This window comes from Manis javanica, chromosome 5 (assembly GCF_040802235.1).
Source record: "Manis javanica isolate MJ-LG chromosome 5, MJ_LKY, whole genome shotgun sequence".
NCBI lineage: Eukaryota > Metazoa > Chordata > Mammalia > Pholidota > Manidae > Manis > Manis javanica.
This window is the reverse complement of record NC_133160.1, coordinates 103013418-103029939: the sequence shown is the minus strand read 5'-3', so window position 1 is coordinate 103029939 and position 16522 is coordinate 103013418. Positions and strand designations below refer to the sequence as shown.

Sequence of the window (16522 nt, the reverse complement as noted above, 5' to 3'; positions counted from 1 at the left end):
CCCAATTTCAAAAAAACAGATGCACCCCTATGTCTATCACAGCACTATTTACAATAGCCAAGAAATGGAAGCAACCTAAGTGTCCATCAGTAGATGAATGGATAAAGAAGATGTGGTACATATACACAATGGAATATTATTCAGCCATAAGAATAAAACAAATCCTACCATTTGCAACAACATGGATGGAGCTAGAGGGTATTAAGCCAGGCAGAGAAAGACATGTACCAAATGATTTCACTCATCTGTCGAGCATAAAAACAAAGCAAAAACTGAAGGAATAAAACAGCAGCAGACTCACAGAACCGAAGAATGGACTAACAGTTACCAAAGGGAAAGGGACTGGGGAGGGTGGATGTGAAGGGAGAGAGAAGGGGAATAATGGGCATTATGATTAGCACACATAACATGGGGTTGGGGGCACGGGGAAGGCAGTATAGCACAGAGAAGACAAGTAGTGACTCTACAGCATCTTACTACACTGGCGAACTGTGACTGTAATGGGATATGTGGTGGGGACTTGATAATGGGGGAATCTAGTAATCACAATGTTGCTCATGTGATTTTATATTAATGATACCAAAAGAAAAAAAGCTCTAAGATGTTTCTTTCTATATTAAATTTCTGCTTATTTTTCATTTTGCCTCTAGCTGCTTGAAATTCTGTTTAAACAAATTTTTCTATGGAATGTGGGTTAAAGTCTATAAATAGAATCATTTGGCTACAGTTCATCAGTTACTCTTTCATGACAATAGCATTCTTGAGGGCAATCATCACACAACTAAAACATTAAAGGACATCAAATTACAAGCTTCTAGAATTCTATTTTTGAATATTTTTTTGTTAGCATTCTTTGAAGGATTTTGAAAACATTTGCCTTAAATTCCTTCCTTTTATAGTTAGATAAAGAGGGTAAATTATACTGATTCTGCCCACTACTCTAAATTTCCTCACTTGGGAGTTTACATAACCCTTTACAATCATTGACAAATATATTTTATTGTCTGTTTTCTAAAGAATATTGTACTAAAATACCATGGGAGTTTGGGAATTTGACAATGAAGTTCTTTTGACAGCTGCTTTAGCTTTATTACAAGACATTTAAAAATCACAAAAGGACATTTGAAAATAATGAAAACATTTGTGTCATTTCTTTTGTGTGTGTTTTATAATATGATCCACCTTGAAACTTCTGTTTCTCAGTGCTCCTCACAATTCCTCTGCCCAAAATTCCTGCTGTTCCTTGTAGAAACTTAATAATTGCCTGACCACATACCTTTGGTTTTGCTATTTTTTTCTCTTTGGAATCTTCCCCTTAACCATAGTCAAATCTTACTCTTAAAGGACCACATATAAAAAATGAAATTAATTCTCTATTGTAGTTGAATTTTTTGCTGTCCTTTAACTCTCTTTTGTTTTCTTTTTGTCTCTTAGATACCTTATACTATATGTACATATTTATGCGTACATTTTATCTCCCCAACTGTACTATGGACTCTGTAATGTTGGGAAGATTATGTTTAAATGCGTCATACTTAAAGTAATGGTATGCTTTATAATTTCAGTAAACAAATAACAAAAAAACCTGTGATAATCAGCAAAAGGTGATTGATACAGTTCTTACCAGAATAATAGTTTTACTGACCTTGGTTGTGCTGATAAAGCAATAAATCTCCTAATTACTGAGTGATAAGCAATTATGGATGGCTTCCACCTTCAAGAGATTCTCTTCTGTGTTTCTTTCTCAAGGAGGAGGTAGAGGCAGTCAGTGCCCTGGGATGAGGAGTGCAGAAAGCACTTTTCAGGACTGAGTGGTCACCAGCATCCAATCTGGCAGGATAGGACTTAATATTTAGACTTCAGGGTGGCATTCCTGGCTCTGTGTTAGCTGAGATTCCCAATAATTTATAAATTCAAATGATAAGTATACCAGAAAGCATAATTCTGTCCCCAAATAAGGCTGACCAAAATTAGGCATGAGAGTTGGAATTCCAGCTCCTCTCTTAGGTTCAGGATTGGATACTGGGGAACTGCATAGAAAGGCTAGTAAAAACAATTAATTAAAATAGTTGTGTGGAGATTGGCTGTGATGAGGGAAAAGAGAGGTGTGAGAAGGAAATTACAGCACCATACTTGCATGGATGCCAAGGGGAAGAACAACCTGAAGAGAAAGACTGAGGAGGAGCAGTCAATCTTAATGTTGGAGTAGCCAAGGTGCAGTCCTGGTTCTTGATTTCTTTTCTATCTAAACTCACTTTTGTTGATCTCATTTAGTTTCAAGGGTTTAAATTTAATCTGTTAGGCCAGTGACTCCCAAAATATATCTCTAATTCAGACTTTTCTGCTAAACTCCAGATCCACCTGCCTACCTCACACCTCAATTTGAATATCTAACAGATACCTTAAACTTAATATGTCCCAAGTAAAGTTATAGTTCTACCACCATCTCCCAATCCCAGTCTGTGCTATCTTGTAGTCTTCCCTATCACAGTTGATAACAGTTTAACCTTTCTGTTCCTGAATCTAAAATCAGGAGTCATCCTGATTCCTCTCTTTCTCTCACTCCACATCCAGTCTGTCTGGAAATTCTGTTGTTACTACCTCTAAAATACATTTGGTTGATCCAGAAGGGAGAGAGGATTACAGATGGTGGCATGAGAAGTGAGACAGAGGCTTCCTCCTAAAACTACATATAATACAAAAATATAATTAATACAACTAATCCTGAAACAATAACAGGAAAGAGGACTGCACCAAACTGCATACACCTGGAGAAAAGAATATACCTCACAGAAGAGGGTAATGTACCAAAGCCATGGCCCAGCGGGATCCAAGACCTTCCCCCACCCCAGCTCACCGGGAGGAGGAAGAGAAATGGAGTGGGGAGGGAGTGAAGACCTGGAACTGCTGAATACCTAACTCTGGAGATCTGCTCTGGGAGCACAAACCTACATTTCATTTGATAGTGCTTCCATGGTACTCTCATGACTAGGGGTTTGGAAAGCCAAGACAGGCAGAATTCCTGGAGAAACTGAGATTCCAGATGCTTGTGGAAAGCAGGGATCCATATCCGGCTGCTCTGGGATGAAAGAATGGTGGGAGGCTTCCTAACAGCAAGAGGACTGCTAAAGGGACAAGGATTGCACAGAGCTTAATGCTAGGGGGAAAGGACAAACTTGTCCGGGTGCACTCTGCCCAGCAAGTTGGGAGCTTTCATGATCTTCAGGGGCTCCAGCTTCCCTGGCTGGGTACACAGCTCCAAGGACCCCCTCCATGATATGCAGCCTACTGCACCTGTATCTCAGCCATCCCCACCTTGTTCACAAGGCAAACAGGCAAACCATACCTTGGGGTTAGGCCAGCCAGATGGAAGACCTGTGTACAGCAACTAGAAACACAAAGCATAGAGGCTTATACCTGTGTGCTCATCCCACTGGTTCAGGCAGTGGAGACAGGCATAGCAGCCAGGAAGCAGAAAACAGCTCTTTCCTCCACCAAGGCACCAATACCACTCCCCTGTGACCCCAAACATTCCTTCAGGAGTTGAGCAGCTCCAGAAAGTAAAGCTTCTGGGCCCTAGATGGTGCCATATATAAATATGAAATGCCAAAGAAACCTGGTTCAAAGTAAAATTATGAATACAACTCCTGAGAAAGATTTAAATGCCATCGACCTCATTAATCCTCCTGAAAGTGATTTCAAAATAAAAATTGTTAACATGCTCATGGAGGTACAGAAAAATATTGAAGAACTCAGGAATGAATTCTGGTTGGAGATCCAATCGTTGAAGAGCACAATGGAGGGTATTAAAAGCAGATTTGATATGGTGGAGGAGATGATAAATGAAATAGAAAATAGAGAAGGGGAATACCAAGAAGCTGAGACACAGTGAGAAAAAAGGATCGTTAAGAATGAAAGAATACTGAGAGAACTGTGTGACCAATCCAAACAACAATATTTGCATTATAGGGGTACAGAAGAAGAAGAGAGAGAAAAGGGATAGAAAATCTTTGAGAGGTAATTGCTGAAAACTTCCCCATTCTGGGGAAGGAGATAGTCTCTCAGGCCATAGAGATCAACCAATCTCCCAACACAAGGGACCTAAGGAAGACATCAAGACATACAGTAATTAAAATGGCAAAGATCAAGGATAAGGACAGACTATTAAAAGCAGGCAGAGAGAGAAATAAGATCATATACAAAGGAAAGCCCATCAGGCTATCATCAGACTTCTCAGCAGAAATTTTACAGGCCAGAAAGGAGTGGTGTGATGCATTTGATGCAATTAAGCAGAGGGGCCTACAATCAAGAATATTTTATCTGGCAAGATTAACATTTAAATTTGAAGGAGGGATTAAACAGTTTCCAGATACACAAAATCTGAGAGAATTTACCTCCCACAAACCATCTCTACAGTGTATTTTGGAGGGACTGCTATAGATGGAAGTGTTCCTAAGGTTTAGTAGCTGTCACCAGAGGCAATAAAACCACAGGAAAGAAAGTAGAACAGCTAATTACTAAGCAAATGGAAAGTTAAATTACCTATCCCCAAAATCAATCAAGGGATAGACAAAGAGTACAGAATATGATCCCTAATATATAAACAATGGAGGAGAAAAAAAAGGAACCTTTAGATTGTGTTTGCAATAGCATATTAAGTGAGTTAAATTAGACTCTTGGATAGAAAGGAAGTTAACCTTGAACCTTTGGTAATCACGAATCTAAAGCATGAATTGGTACATACCTATCGAGAATTACCCTAAAATTAAATGGACTGAATGCACCAATCAAAAGACATAGAGTCACTGAATGGATTATAAAACAAGACCCATCTATCTGCTGCCTACAAAAGACTCACTTTAAACTCAAAGAAATGCACAGACTAAAAGTGAAGGGATGGAAAAAGATATTTCATGCATCTAATAGGGAGAAAAAAGCAGGAGTTGCACTACTTGTATCAGACAAAATAGACTTCAAAACAAAGAAAGTCACAAGAGACAAAGAAGGACATTACATAATGATAAAGGGGTCAATCCAACAAGAAGACATAGCCATTATAAGTATCTATGTGCCCAACACAGGAGCACCTACATAAGTGAAAAAAATACTGACAGAATTAAAAGGGGAAATAGAATGCAATGCATTCATTCTAGGAGACTTCAACACTCCACTCACTCTGAAGGACACATCAGCCAGACAGAAGATAAGGAAGGAAACAGAGGCACTGAACAATACAATAGAACAGATGTACATAACAGACATCTACAGAACTCTACACCCAAAAGCAGCAGAATATTCTTCTCAAGTGGACATGGAACATTTTCAAGAATAGATCATATACTAGGCCACAAAAAGAGCCTCGGTAAATACAAAAAGATTGAAATTGTACCAACCAGTTTCTCAGATCACAAAAGTATGAAACTAGAAATAAATTACACAAAGAAAATGAAAAATCCCACAAACACATGGAAGCTTCACAACATGCTCCTAAATAACCAAATAAAAACAGAGATCAAGCAATATATGGAGACAAATGACAACACCACAAAATCTGTGGGACGCAGCAAAGGCCATGCTAAGAGGAAAGTATATTGCAATTCAGGCCTACCTCAGGGCAGAAGAACAATCCCATATGAACACTCTAAACTCACAGTTAATGAAACTAGAAAAAGAAAAACAAATGAGGCCCAAAGTTAGCAGAAGGAGGGACATAAGAAAAGAGCAGAAATAAATAAAATTGAGAAGAATAAAACAATAGAAAGAATCAATGAAAGCAGGAGCTGGTTCTTTAGAAAATAAACAAAATAGATAAATGCCAAGCCAGAGTTATCAAGAAAAGAAGAGAGTATACACACATAAACAGAATCAGAAATGAGGAAGGAGAAATCACTATGGACACCACAGAAATACAAAGAATTATTAGAGAATACTATGAAAAATTGTATACTAACTGGATAACCTAGAAGAAATGGACAACTTTCTAGAAAAATTCAACCTTCCAAGGCTGACCCAGGAAGAAACAAAATCTCAACAGACCAATTCCCAGCAACAAAATTGAATTGGTAATCACAGAACTACCTAAGAACAAAACTCCCAGACCAGATGGCTTCACCACTGAATTTTATAAGACATTTAGTGAAGACCTTATACCAATCCTCCTTAAAGTTTTCCAAAAATTAGAAGAGGAGGGAATACTTCCAAACTCATTCTATGAGGCCAGCATCACTCTAATACCAAAACCAGGAAAGACACCACAAAAAAAGAAAATTACAGACCAATGTCCCTGATGAACATAGATGCAAAAATGCTTAACAAAATATTAGCAAACTGAATTCAAAAATACATCAAAAAGATCATACATCATGATCAAGTAGGATTTATTCCAGGGTGCACGGATGGTGCGACATTGGAAAATCCATCAACATCATCCACCACATCAACAAAAAGAACAAAAACTACAGATGCTGAGAAAGCATTTGTCAAAATTCAACATTCATTCATGATAAAAACTGCAAACAAAATGGGTATAGAGAGCAAGTACCTCAACATAATAAAGGCCATATATGACAAACACACAGCCAACATTATACTTAACAGCAAAAAGCTGAAAGCTTTTCCTTTAAGATCAGGAACAAGACAATGATGCCCACTCTCCCCTCTTCTTTTCAACATAGTACTGGAGGTCCTAGCCTCGGAAATCAGACAACACAAAGAAATGAAAGGCATCCAGATTGACAAAGAAGAAGTTAAACTGTCCCTGTTTGCAGATGACATAATATTGTATATAAAAAACTCTAAATAATCCACTCCTGAACTACTAGGTCTAATATCTGAATTCAGCAAAGTTGCAGGATAGAAAATTAGTACACAGAAATCTGTCGCATTCCTATACACTAACAATGAACTAGCAGAAAGAGAAATCAGGAAAACAATTGCATTCACAGTTGCATCAATAAGAATAAAATACGTAGACATAAACCTAACCAAAGAAGTGAAAGACATATACTCTGAAAACTATAAGACACTCATGAGAGAAATTAAAGAAGATATCAATAAATGGAAACGCATCCCGTGGTCATGGGTAGGAAGAATTAATATTGTCAAAATGGCCATCCTGCCTAAAGCAACCTACAGATTCAATGCAATTCCTATCAAAATACCAACAGCATTCTTCAACCAACTAGAGAAAATCAATCTAAAATTCATATGGAACCATGAAAGACCCTGAATAGCCAAAGCAATCCTGAGAAAGAAGAATAAAGCTGGGGGTATTATGCTCCCCAACTTCAAGCTCTACTACAAAGCCACAATAATTAAGAAAATTTGGTACTGGCACATAGACCAATGAAACAGACTAGAGAGCCCTGATATAAACCCAACCATATATCGTCAATTAAAATATGATAAAGGAGCCATGGACATACGGGGGGGGGAAATGACAACCTCTTCAACAGCTGATGTTGGCAAAACTGGACAGCTACATTCAAGAGAATGAAACTGGATTATTGTTTAACCCCATACACAAAAGTAAACTCAAAATGATCAAAGACCTGAATGTAAGTCATGAAAGCATAAAATTCTTACAAGACAACATAGGCAAAAGTCTCCTGAATATAAACATGAGCAACTTCTTCCTGAAAGCATCTCCTCGAGCAAGGGAAACAAAAGCAGAAATGAACTCATGGGACTACATCAAACTAAAAAGTTTCTGTACAGCAAAGGACACTATCAACAGAACAAAAAGACATCCTACAGCATGGGAGAATATATTTGTAAATGATATATATGACACGGGGTTAACATCCAAAATATATAAAGAACTCACATGCCTCAACACCCAAAAAGCAAATAATCTGATTAAAAAATGGGCAGAGGATATGAAGGACAGTTCTCCAAAGAAGATATTCAGATGGCCAACAGGCACATGAAAAGATGCTCCACATCACTAATCATCAGGGAAATGCAAATTAAAACCACAATGAGATTTCACCTCACACGAGTAAGGATGACCCGCATCAAAAAGACTAAGAACAACAAATGCTGGCGAGAATGGGGAGAAATGGGAACCCTCCTACACTGCTGGTGGGAATGTAAGCTAGTTCAACCATTGTGGAAAGCAATATGGAGGTTCCTTAAAAAAACTAAAAATAGAAATACCATTTGATCCAGGAATCCCACTCCTTGAAATTTACCCAAAGAATACAACTTCTCAGATTCAAAAAGACATCTGCACCCCTATGTTTATTGCAGCACTATTTACAATAGCCAAGATATGGAAGAAACCTAAGTGTCCATTAGTAGATGAATGGATAAAGAAGAGGTGGTACATATACACAATGGAATACTATTCAGCCATAAGAAAGAAACAAATCCTACCATTTGCAACAACATGGATGGAGCTGGAGGATATTATGCTCAATGAAATAAGCCAGGTGGAGAAGTGCCAAATGAAATCCCTCATTTGTGGGTTGTAACAATGAAGCAAAACTGAAAGAACAAAATAGCAGCAGACTCAAGAGACTCCAAGAAGGGACTAGTGGTTACCAAAGGGGAGGGGTGTGGCAGGGCGTGTGGAGAGTGAGGGAGAAGAGGATTGAGGGGTAGTATGTTTAGTACACATGGTGTGGGGGATCACAGGGAAAGCAGTGTAGCACAGAGAAGGCAATAATGAATCTGTGACTTCTTACTACAGTGATGGACAGTGACTGCATTGGAGTATTGGTGAGGACTTGATAATATGGGTAAATGTAGTAACCACATTGTTTTTTCATGTGAAACCTTCATAAGAGTGTATATCAATAATACCTTGATAGAAAATATAGAAAAAATAAAATATAATAAAATAAAATAAAATACATTCAGTTTCCACCTACCTATATGGCTACCACTGCAGTTGCAGACCATCATCTCATATGAGATATTAGTGGATTGCCTTTTATTTGGTCTCCTAGTGTTTGTTCTCTTTGTAAGGAATTGATTTTAGACTGTTTTATAATGTCTGTGACATGTTAAATCTCAGTGTTTCTAATAGCATCCTCCTGTGGCAAAGAAAATACTGTTCTCCCTTGTTTAATTTCTTTAGCTGGATTGTGTGGTATTTGTGCATGAAATACCCAAGAAAAAGCTTTCAACAGAATAAAGTGGCTGGAAAAGGTAACAATATACCAAGGCTTTCCAGCTGTGATGATTCATTGACACATATTTTGCCATAAGAATTGTGAACCATGTCTTTAGCAGCATGGTATGTGGTTGGGTAGGACTACTGGTCTATAACTCAGCTTCAGTGAAATATAAGATGTTCTGACTGATTAAAGGATGCATTCAAACTCATTTTCTTCCTTGTCACAGTTATTAAAGGCATGTTTTGGATTAATAAATCACAGAACATATAGTTGGTTTTCAGTCTTCAAAGGAGAAATGAATTTTAATAGCTTACTTGTTTTATTAGCATAATCAAATTCTGATGATAAGAATCTTGATAATTCAGAGAAGTTAAAAGTCAGAAAGGATGGATAATTTGGTTCCAATAAAAGTTGTTTTCACGAAAGCATAGATACTGTATGTTTGACAGACGGTTCTGTAGACTTGTGTCAATTTCTTATGATTTGACTTAAATATCAGTATAACCCATTGAGACTGAATAATAATGTCATTGTTAGTCACAGGCCTTTTATGACTTTCCTATAGCAGTTTCTTGAGTAACCCAATTCACTAAGCAGATACTTTGAAACCCAGATTAACCTCCTTTTGAAATGGAAGGACAAATTGAAGTTCCCTCTAAAAGGTCTGTTTTGTTGAGCCTGAAGAACCCCTTTACTTTTGGGAAATAAGATTTTTTAACCATGGACTCTCAGGCACCCACATAGGCAAGCATTAAAAAAAAAATTTAGAGACCCCTTTGATCACACTTGGTAGTACAGAAACTACCTGAAATTCTAGTGAAATAATGAATGACTGTAAACAAGAGAAAGCCCAAATTCAGACAAATATATATTTGATTCTAAAAAAGAGACTACATTGTAGTTGAAAACTCTACTAATTCCAAATCTGATGAATTATCAAAGGAATTATTTTTTATCAGTTTTAGAACACTATGGTCTAAATTAGGGAATCTTTATGTGGGATCCATAAATGCGCTATAAGGAGATCCATGAACCCTTTTTGTATAGTATTATTATGGGCAGTTTCCTTGAAAGACAGACTATACTTTTCACCAAATTCTCAAAGGAATCTATGATCCCCAAACAAGTTTCAGTACTACTCTTCCTTATACACATATGAATGTCACTGTGATAAAGTATTTGAACCATGTTTAATTCTTATGGCTGACAATGAAAGTTGTCTGTTTCTAGTTTCTAAGATCCACCATCTAACTTTTGAAAAATTTAGCCAAATCAAGGCATTATTGTTAATAATTTCAGCAATAGTAGACATATGAAGCCCACTCTCTTTTTGTAGTATGTTCATTTAGTGTATATAACTGCAAATTAACAGTTACATATTATAACTGTTAGATTAACATGTATGTTAATAGACTGGGCTGTTCATTTAAGTAGTCTGTATAGTTCCTCAAATTATAATTGTAAACAGTCAATTTTCTTCTTTCTTTTTATTGTGTGTGGATACAAACCAGTAAGCACAGTTGATCCTGCCACGCTCGGCTTCATCATTTCTCCATGGTCTGTGCTGCTGCTACCGTCTGGCAGTGTGTCATTTACAGATGAAAATATTTCCAGTCAGGATCTCCGAGCTTTCACTGCACCAGAGGTTCTTCAAAATCAATCGCTAACCTCTCTCTCAGATGTCGAAAAGGTAACTAAGTCTTTTTTCCTTGATTGGGATAGGAAAAGTGAAGACACTGGGCTACCCGACTTCAAGCCTCTGGGAAAAATCCACTGAACTTAGAGTATTTGTGTATTCTAAGAAGTTCCTATTTATTTTGAGAATTCAAAATAGTTTTATAAAAATGTGTGGACCTAAGGAAAAATATGAAAAAATGTGAGCCATTTATTAATTTGTTTAAAAGTACTTGTTAAATGCCTGCTATATATATAAAGCACTGTGCTTTTGAGGAAGATACAAAAATAACTACAAAATTGATCCTAATCAACATGTACAGAATAGTCTATAATATACAGCAGATTGAAATACTCAATAGATGGATGAAGTATTTGGGGAGTCTAGAAGAGGAGCAGTTAATTTTTAATTTAGAGTAATATCACAGAGAAGGTAGCATTTGTGTTGGCCTATGAAGAATGAGTAGAATATAGAAAAGTGAAAATAGGTAGAAATGGATATTCCACTCAGTGTTATTAGTATGTACAATGATAAGAGATAAAAATTACTCCCTGTGATAGGGAGATGTTTTCTCAGACCAGATAGGCTAGAGCATTAGCTACCTGGAAGGCTGCATTTGAAGAAAGGGAGGCTTTAGGTCAGAGTGAAGACTTTGAGTGCCAGAACTTGAGACTTCCTTCTGAGGCAGATTTTTAGGGGTGATACCATGTGATTTGTGATTTCACATGGTAAATTTGAAAAAAGTGAATAACTAGGTGAGATTAAGGATTATATAGGAATCTAATGTAAATTTTCATAATCTGGGGAAAAGAACTGAAAATCGTGTAATGCCTTGCGAATAAAAAGTTATGGATGAAAGAGATACAGTGAAGTAAAGCAAACTAAGTTCAACAATTTACTTTATGGAACAATGAAGTTTATGATAGAAATAGCATAATTGACAGTAATCTTCACTGACATCAGAAGATGATCTAATTTCATTGTCAAGGCTATGAGAAAAACTTTGGACAAGTATATATATTGTATGTAGCAGGCTGTGATGATTTAGATATGGAACTTTGGAGAATTCAAAATTGGCTATGAATATCATTTCCCATATATCATTCCACGTAAGTGTAAAAATTACCTTATAATTTCCTGAGAACAGAATTGCTAAAATTAAAAAGTATGTGCATTTAAAATTTTGATATACATTGCCTAATTGCCATCTAAAGGAATAGTACTAATTTATCTTTCTACTGACAATGAATAAGACTGTTTCCCTTTTCACAGGAAGAAAGAGTAATGTGCATTTGTGTGTGTGTGTGTGATGATTAAGCTACAAGATCTTGATTGAGCTATTGATTGTGTATCTGAAAAAAGACTGCTAAGAATTGGTAGAGAATCTAGGTTTATCTACTTTTTATATTCCATGAGCTGCTTAATTTTGGAAGGTACAAGGAAAGCATCCAGTGAAGGGAGACAATAATTATGAGGTAGAGGCAATGCTTAAGACATTCACCCTAAGAAATTTCCTATTACATGAGATGAAGTATTTGTAAAGGACTTTGTATACTATAGAATGTATATGGTGTTGGTCATTGTTACATATTATGAAGGTTTTCAAATTTACTGGTAGTGTTTTATTAAGCTGAGTAGCATATATACAGTTACTCATTTTTAGTTTTAATAGTATGCATTCATTCTGTACACTCTGTATAGTTCATTTAATAATAAATTTTTTAAAGGTAGAGAGTAATGAGAACATTGGAAACAGGCATGATGTGTGTGTAAACTGAGCTTTTAACTGAGTTTCAGAATGTTCACAAACCAATGAAATGGCATACTAAGTTTTGTGTGTCTGAGCACTTTTGGGGAAGAGTACCATAACTTTATTAGTCTCTTAAATGGGTTTAATGACCTCAGAAAAACTAAAAACCACTGCAATAGAGTAAAGCCATGAATGTCTTAGTTTTAAAAGGTTCTACTGAATTTTAAATTACAGGGGAGTTTTCTCTAATTATGAAAATTTTGCACAGGTGTTACAAATTTTTTTTGTAAGTAATTTAAAATCCACAATAAAAGAAAAAAATGTTAAGTACACATTTCAGATGCACAAGTGCTTTTCTTATTTGCTGAGGGCTTTGCCCTGTGGCGTCAGGATGCTCAAACAAGTATACAGTGGCTCAAGAAGAAATTCCAGGACTGTCTAGTACTGGAGTCCAACATGTAACAACATAATTAAAGTGAACATTTTAAATGCTGGGGTATAGAGATACCACCTCACACCTTCTAGGTTGGCCACTATCAAAAGAACAGGAAATGGCAAGTGTTGGCAAGGATGCAGAGAAATTAGAACTTTTGCACACTGTTTTCGGGAATGTAAAATAGTGTAATTGTGTGGAAAACAGTATGAATGTTCCTCAAAAAAATTAAAAATAGAATTACCATGTGATACAGCAATCTCATTTCTGGACATATATTCCAAAGTGCTTAAAGCAAGATCTTGAAGGGTTATGTACACATCTATGTTCACTATAATGTATTCTTAATACCTAAGAGGTGGAAGCAACCCAGATACCATTGGTAGATGAATGTATAAAGAAAATATGGCATATATATCCAATGGTATATTGTGCAGCCTTAAAAAAGAAGGAAACCCTTTCATATCCTACAACATGGGTGACACTAGAGGACATTATACTAAGCAAAAAGCCAATCACAAAAAGACAGCTATGTGTGATTACACTCATATAACTAAAGTTGCTAAAGTCATAGAAACAGAAGTAAATAAGTAGTTATCCAGGGCAGGTAGGAGGAGGGAGAATTAATGTTTAATGAGTATAGAGTTTCACATTTGCAAGAGCAGTAAGTTCTAGAGATCTGGTGCACAACAATGTGGATATACTAATACTACTGAACTGTTCACTTAAAAATGGCTAAGATGATACATTAATGTTATGTTTTCTATAATTTTTTTAAAAAGTCATATGCTGTGGTTGTGATAGGTACAAAGCACTATAGGAATTTAGCTCTTTTTAAAGTGTCATCACTTCAACGTACTATGTTCCACCAGCTAATAAATTAATTTCTGATAATGTGTTTTGAAAGCTAATAGTGTAATGTGTTTATTCTTGTCAGGTACCATATTTTCATCATGTCAGTCTTTACATATACAAGATCTTAAGTGGAAGGAATTTTTCTTATGATAGAAATTCAGCCCCATGAAAGAGACAGAGACATAGGGGACCAGAATGGATCCTAAAACATCCACTTCAGCAGATCTATGGGGATGTTCTATAATAAGTGGGTATCTTCCAGAAGATAGAAGCAAATTTGGTTTATAGTATATGTAAACTAGTGTTCTAAGACCTATAGTTGCACAGAGTTAAATAAATAAATTAGATATATTAAGGTATTTAGATAGATCTCAGAAACTAGCTGACTGGTTGTCTCAGATATGTCAAATGTGATGAAATGTAGAAGGTAATGTGTGAGGGAAAATGGGTTACTTTCAAAACTAGAAAATAACAACCTCTACTGATTTGAGCTTTAAAAAATAATTTTGGGGAAAGTTGCCCCCTTATTTCACCCCCTTAGGAAGCACTGAAAGAAGAGTTATGACCAAGTAAATGTGTTCAATTGCTTTTTGTATCAGGAAATCTTAACCCAAGTTCCATGATACCCTTAGAGGTCAAATAAATGAATTCAGGAAGCTATTTAAAAAATTCAAAAGATACATGCAAAAAAAAATGTGCATGTATTTTTCTAGATAGAGAGCTCATAGCTTTTATCAGATTCTTTTCAAAAGGCTAAGCATCAGTGACTATATATTGCCAGCTCCCAAATTTATATATCCTTAACACAAAGCTCTTGACTTAAATATGCTAGGTATCTTCACTGGAATGTCTCACTGGCATCTCAGACTCAATAGCTCAGAAACTAAATTTGTTATTTATTTTAACACCCTGAAACCGCTCTCCTTTTCTGTGTGCTCCCTATAAATATATGGACCATCATTTCCCCAGTTTGCAAGGAAGAGTCTAAGGTATCTTAACTTTTCATTCTTTACAGGCCCCCTTTCCTAAAAATCAGTGAGTGATTAATTCCTGTGTATTCTATCTCTCACATCCTTCCTATCTGTTAGTCGTCACTGCTTCTACCTTGTTCTGTCCATCATGAACTACCAGTGCCACAAATACTTTATAATAATCTCTCTGCCTCTATTCTTGCCTCTGTTCAGTCCATTCTTTAAACTGCAGTCAGTGCAGTTTTAAAAACTCATATTTAATCTTGTCCCTTTGGTGCTTAAAATGCTTTATTTTTATAGATCCTTTATTTCCCTTAAACTTTAGCATGGCCTTTGAGGGCATACTGCACCCAGCCTTGTCTCTGAGCAGTCATTATCCCAGGCTCTCTGCTTCAGCCATCAGGATTTACTTCAATATATTTGATCGGTCAAATGCTTGCTTCCTTTTTAGCTTTTGTGAATTCCCTTCCTTCAGCCTTGAATATTCATTTCACACCTACTCATGCCATCTCAGCTCTTATCTTATCCCCTCCTTGCCTGGCCAACTATAGATCTAAAAGCTTTCTCTTACACTTCTTGGTAATCTCTCTGTATACTTTTATATTTCATATTATCTTATTATCTTGTCTTGTTTATTGTAGTAGAAAGTTTGAGGTAGAAGGGAGGGGCCCTGTCTGTCCTCTGCACTATGCTGTCCCCTCTGCTCTGTGCCAGTGGTTCTCTCTGGTTGTGACCCAGCCACAGCAGTATCTGGGAACTTGTTAAAAAAGTAAGTTCTCAGAACTCACTCCGAATCTACTGATCCAGAGACCCTGGAGGTAGAACCCTGAAATCTGTTTTATCAAGCCTTTCAGGTGCTTCTGATATATGATACTATTTGAGAATCATTGCTATGTGCCATACCTACCATCTAGGAGACTGTCAACATTTGTTGAGTTAGTAAATATAACTTGGGATTTTTTCTTACCCAAAGATAGTTGTGCTTTGTTGCTGTTAAAAGCATAGCCATACAATAGCATCACAAAGGCAGGTGCTAAAAGGAGCTACGTATGCATCACACATAAAGCAGCCCATATTGCTTCACAGAGTTCACTGGGTTGGGAAGGTATCTGCATATCAGACTACAGTGTGTTACCCAGCCTGTGTCTTCTGGTCAATGAGCTAAATCTTTGAAGGTTTTCTGTCTTCTTTTTAGAGAATGAATGTTGATGTAGAAAGTACTCTGTGAACCTTTTCAGTGATGTCTATTTTATCATTATCCCATTCCATTTTCTCAAGAAATATTTATCAAGTGTGGGTTCTCGGTAGAATTTCTGTCTGTGTCATTTGAAAGATATATGACCTCAGGCAACTTGCTTATGTTTCTGTAAAGCCTCAGGTGACTTATCTTTCTATGCCTACTACCACTTATCAGGTGATAGTACTTCATACGGTTATTAGAAAGATAATACTTGTAAAGTGCTTAAAGTAGTATGTGTATGTGTATGTGTGTAGAGACACATTATAAGGAATTAACAGTAATGGAGGCCAACAAGTCCCAATACCTGCTGGAGATCCAGGAAAGCCAACAGAATAGTTCTAGTTTGAGTCTGAAGGCCTGCAAGCCAGGATAACTGATGATGTAGTTCCAGTCTGAAGGCCAGCAGACTCCAGACCCAGGAAGAACTGATGTTTCAGCTTAAGACAGGAGGCAAGAAAAAGCATGATGTCCTATTT

General features: G+C 36.6%; 1 protein-coding gene across 10 annotated transcripts in view; it reads left to right on the top strand.

Annotated features, from left to right (window-relative positions):
- Positions 1–16522, top strand: part of PTPN13 (protein tyrosine phosphatase non-receptor type 13) — a 245364-nt gene that overhangs the window by 78663 nt on the left and 150179 nt on the right. For all 10 annotated transcript variants that reach the window (XM_037021141.2, XM_037021144.2, XM_037021143.2 and 7 more), the window contains exon 3: positions 10634–10812. In XM_037021141.2, coding sequence (XP_036877036.2) covers positions 10634–10812 — 179 coding nt within the window. The remainder of the gene's footprint in view (positions 1–10633; positions 10813–16522) is intronic.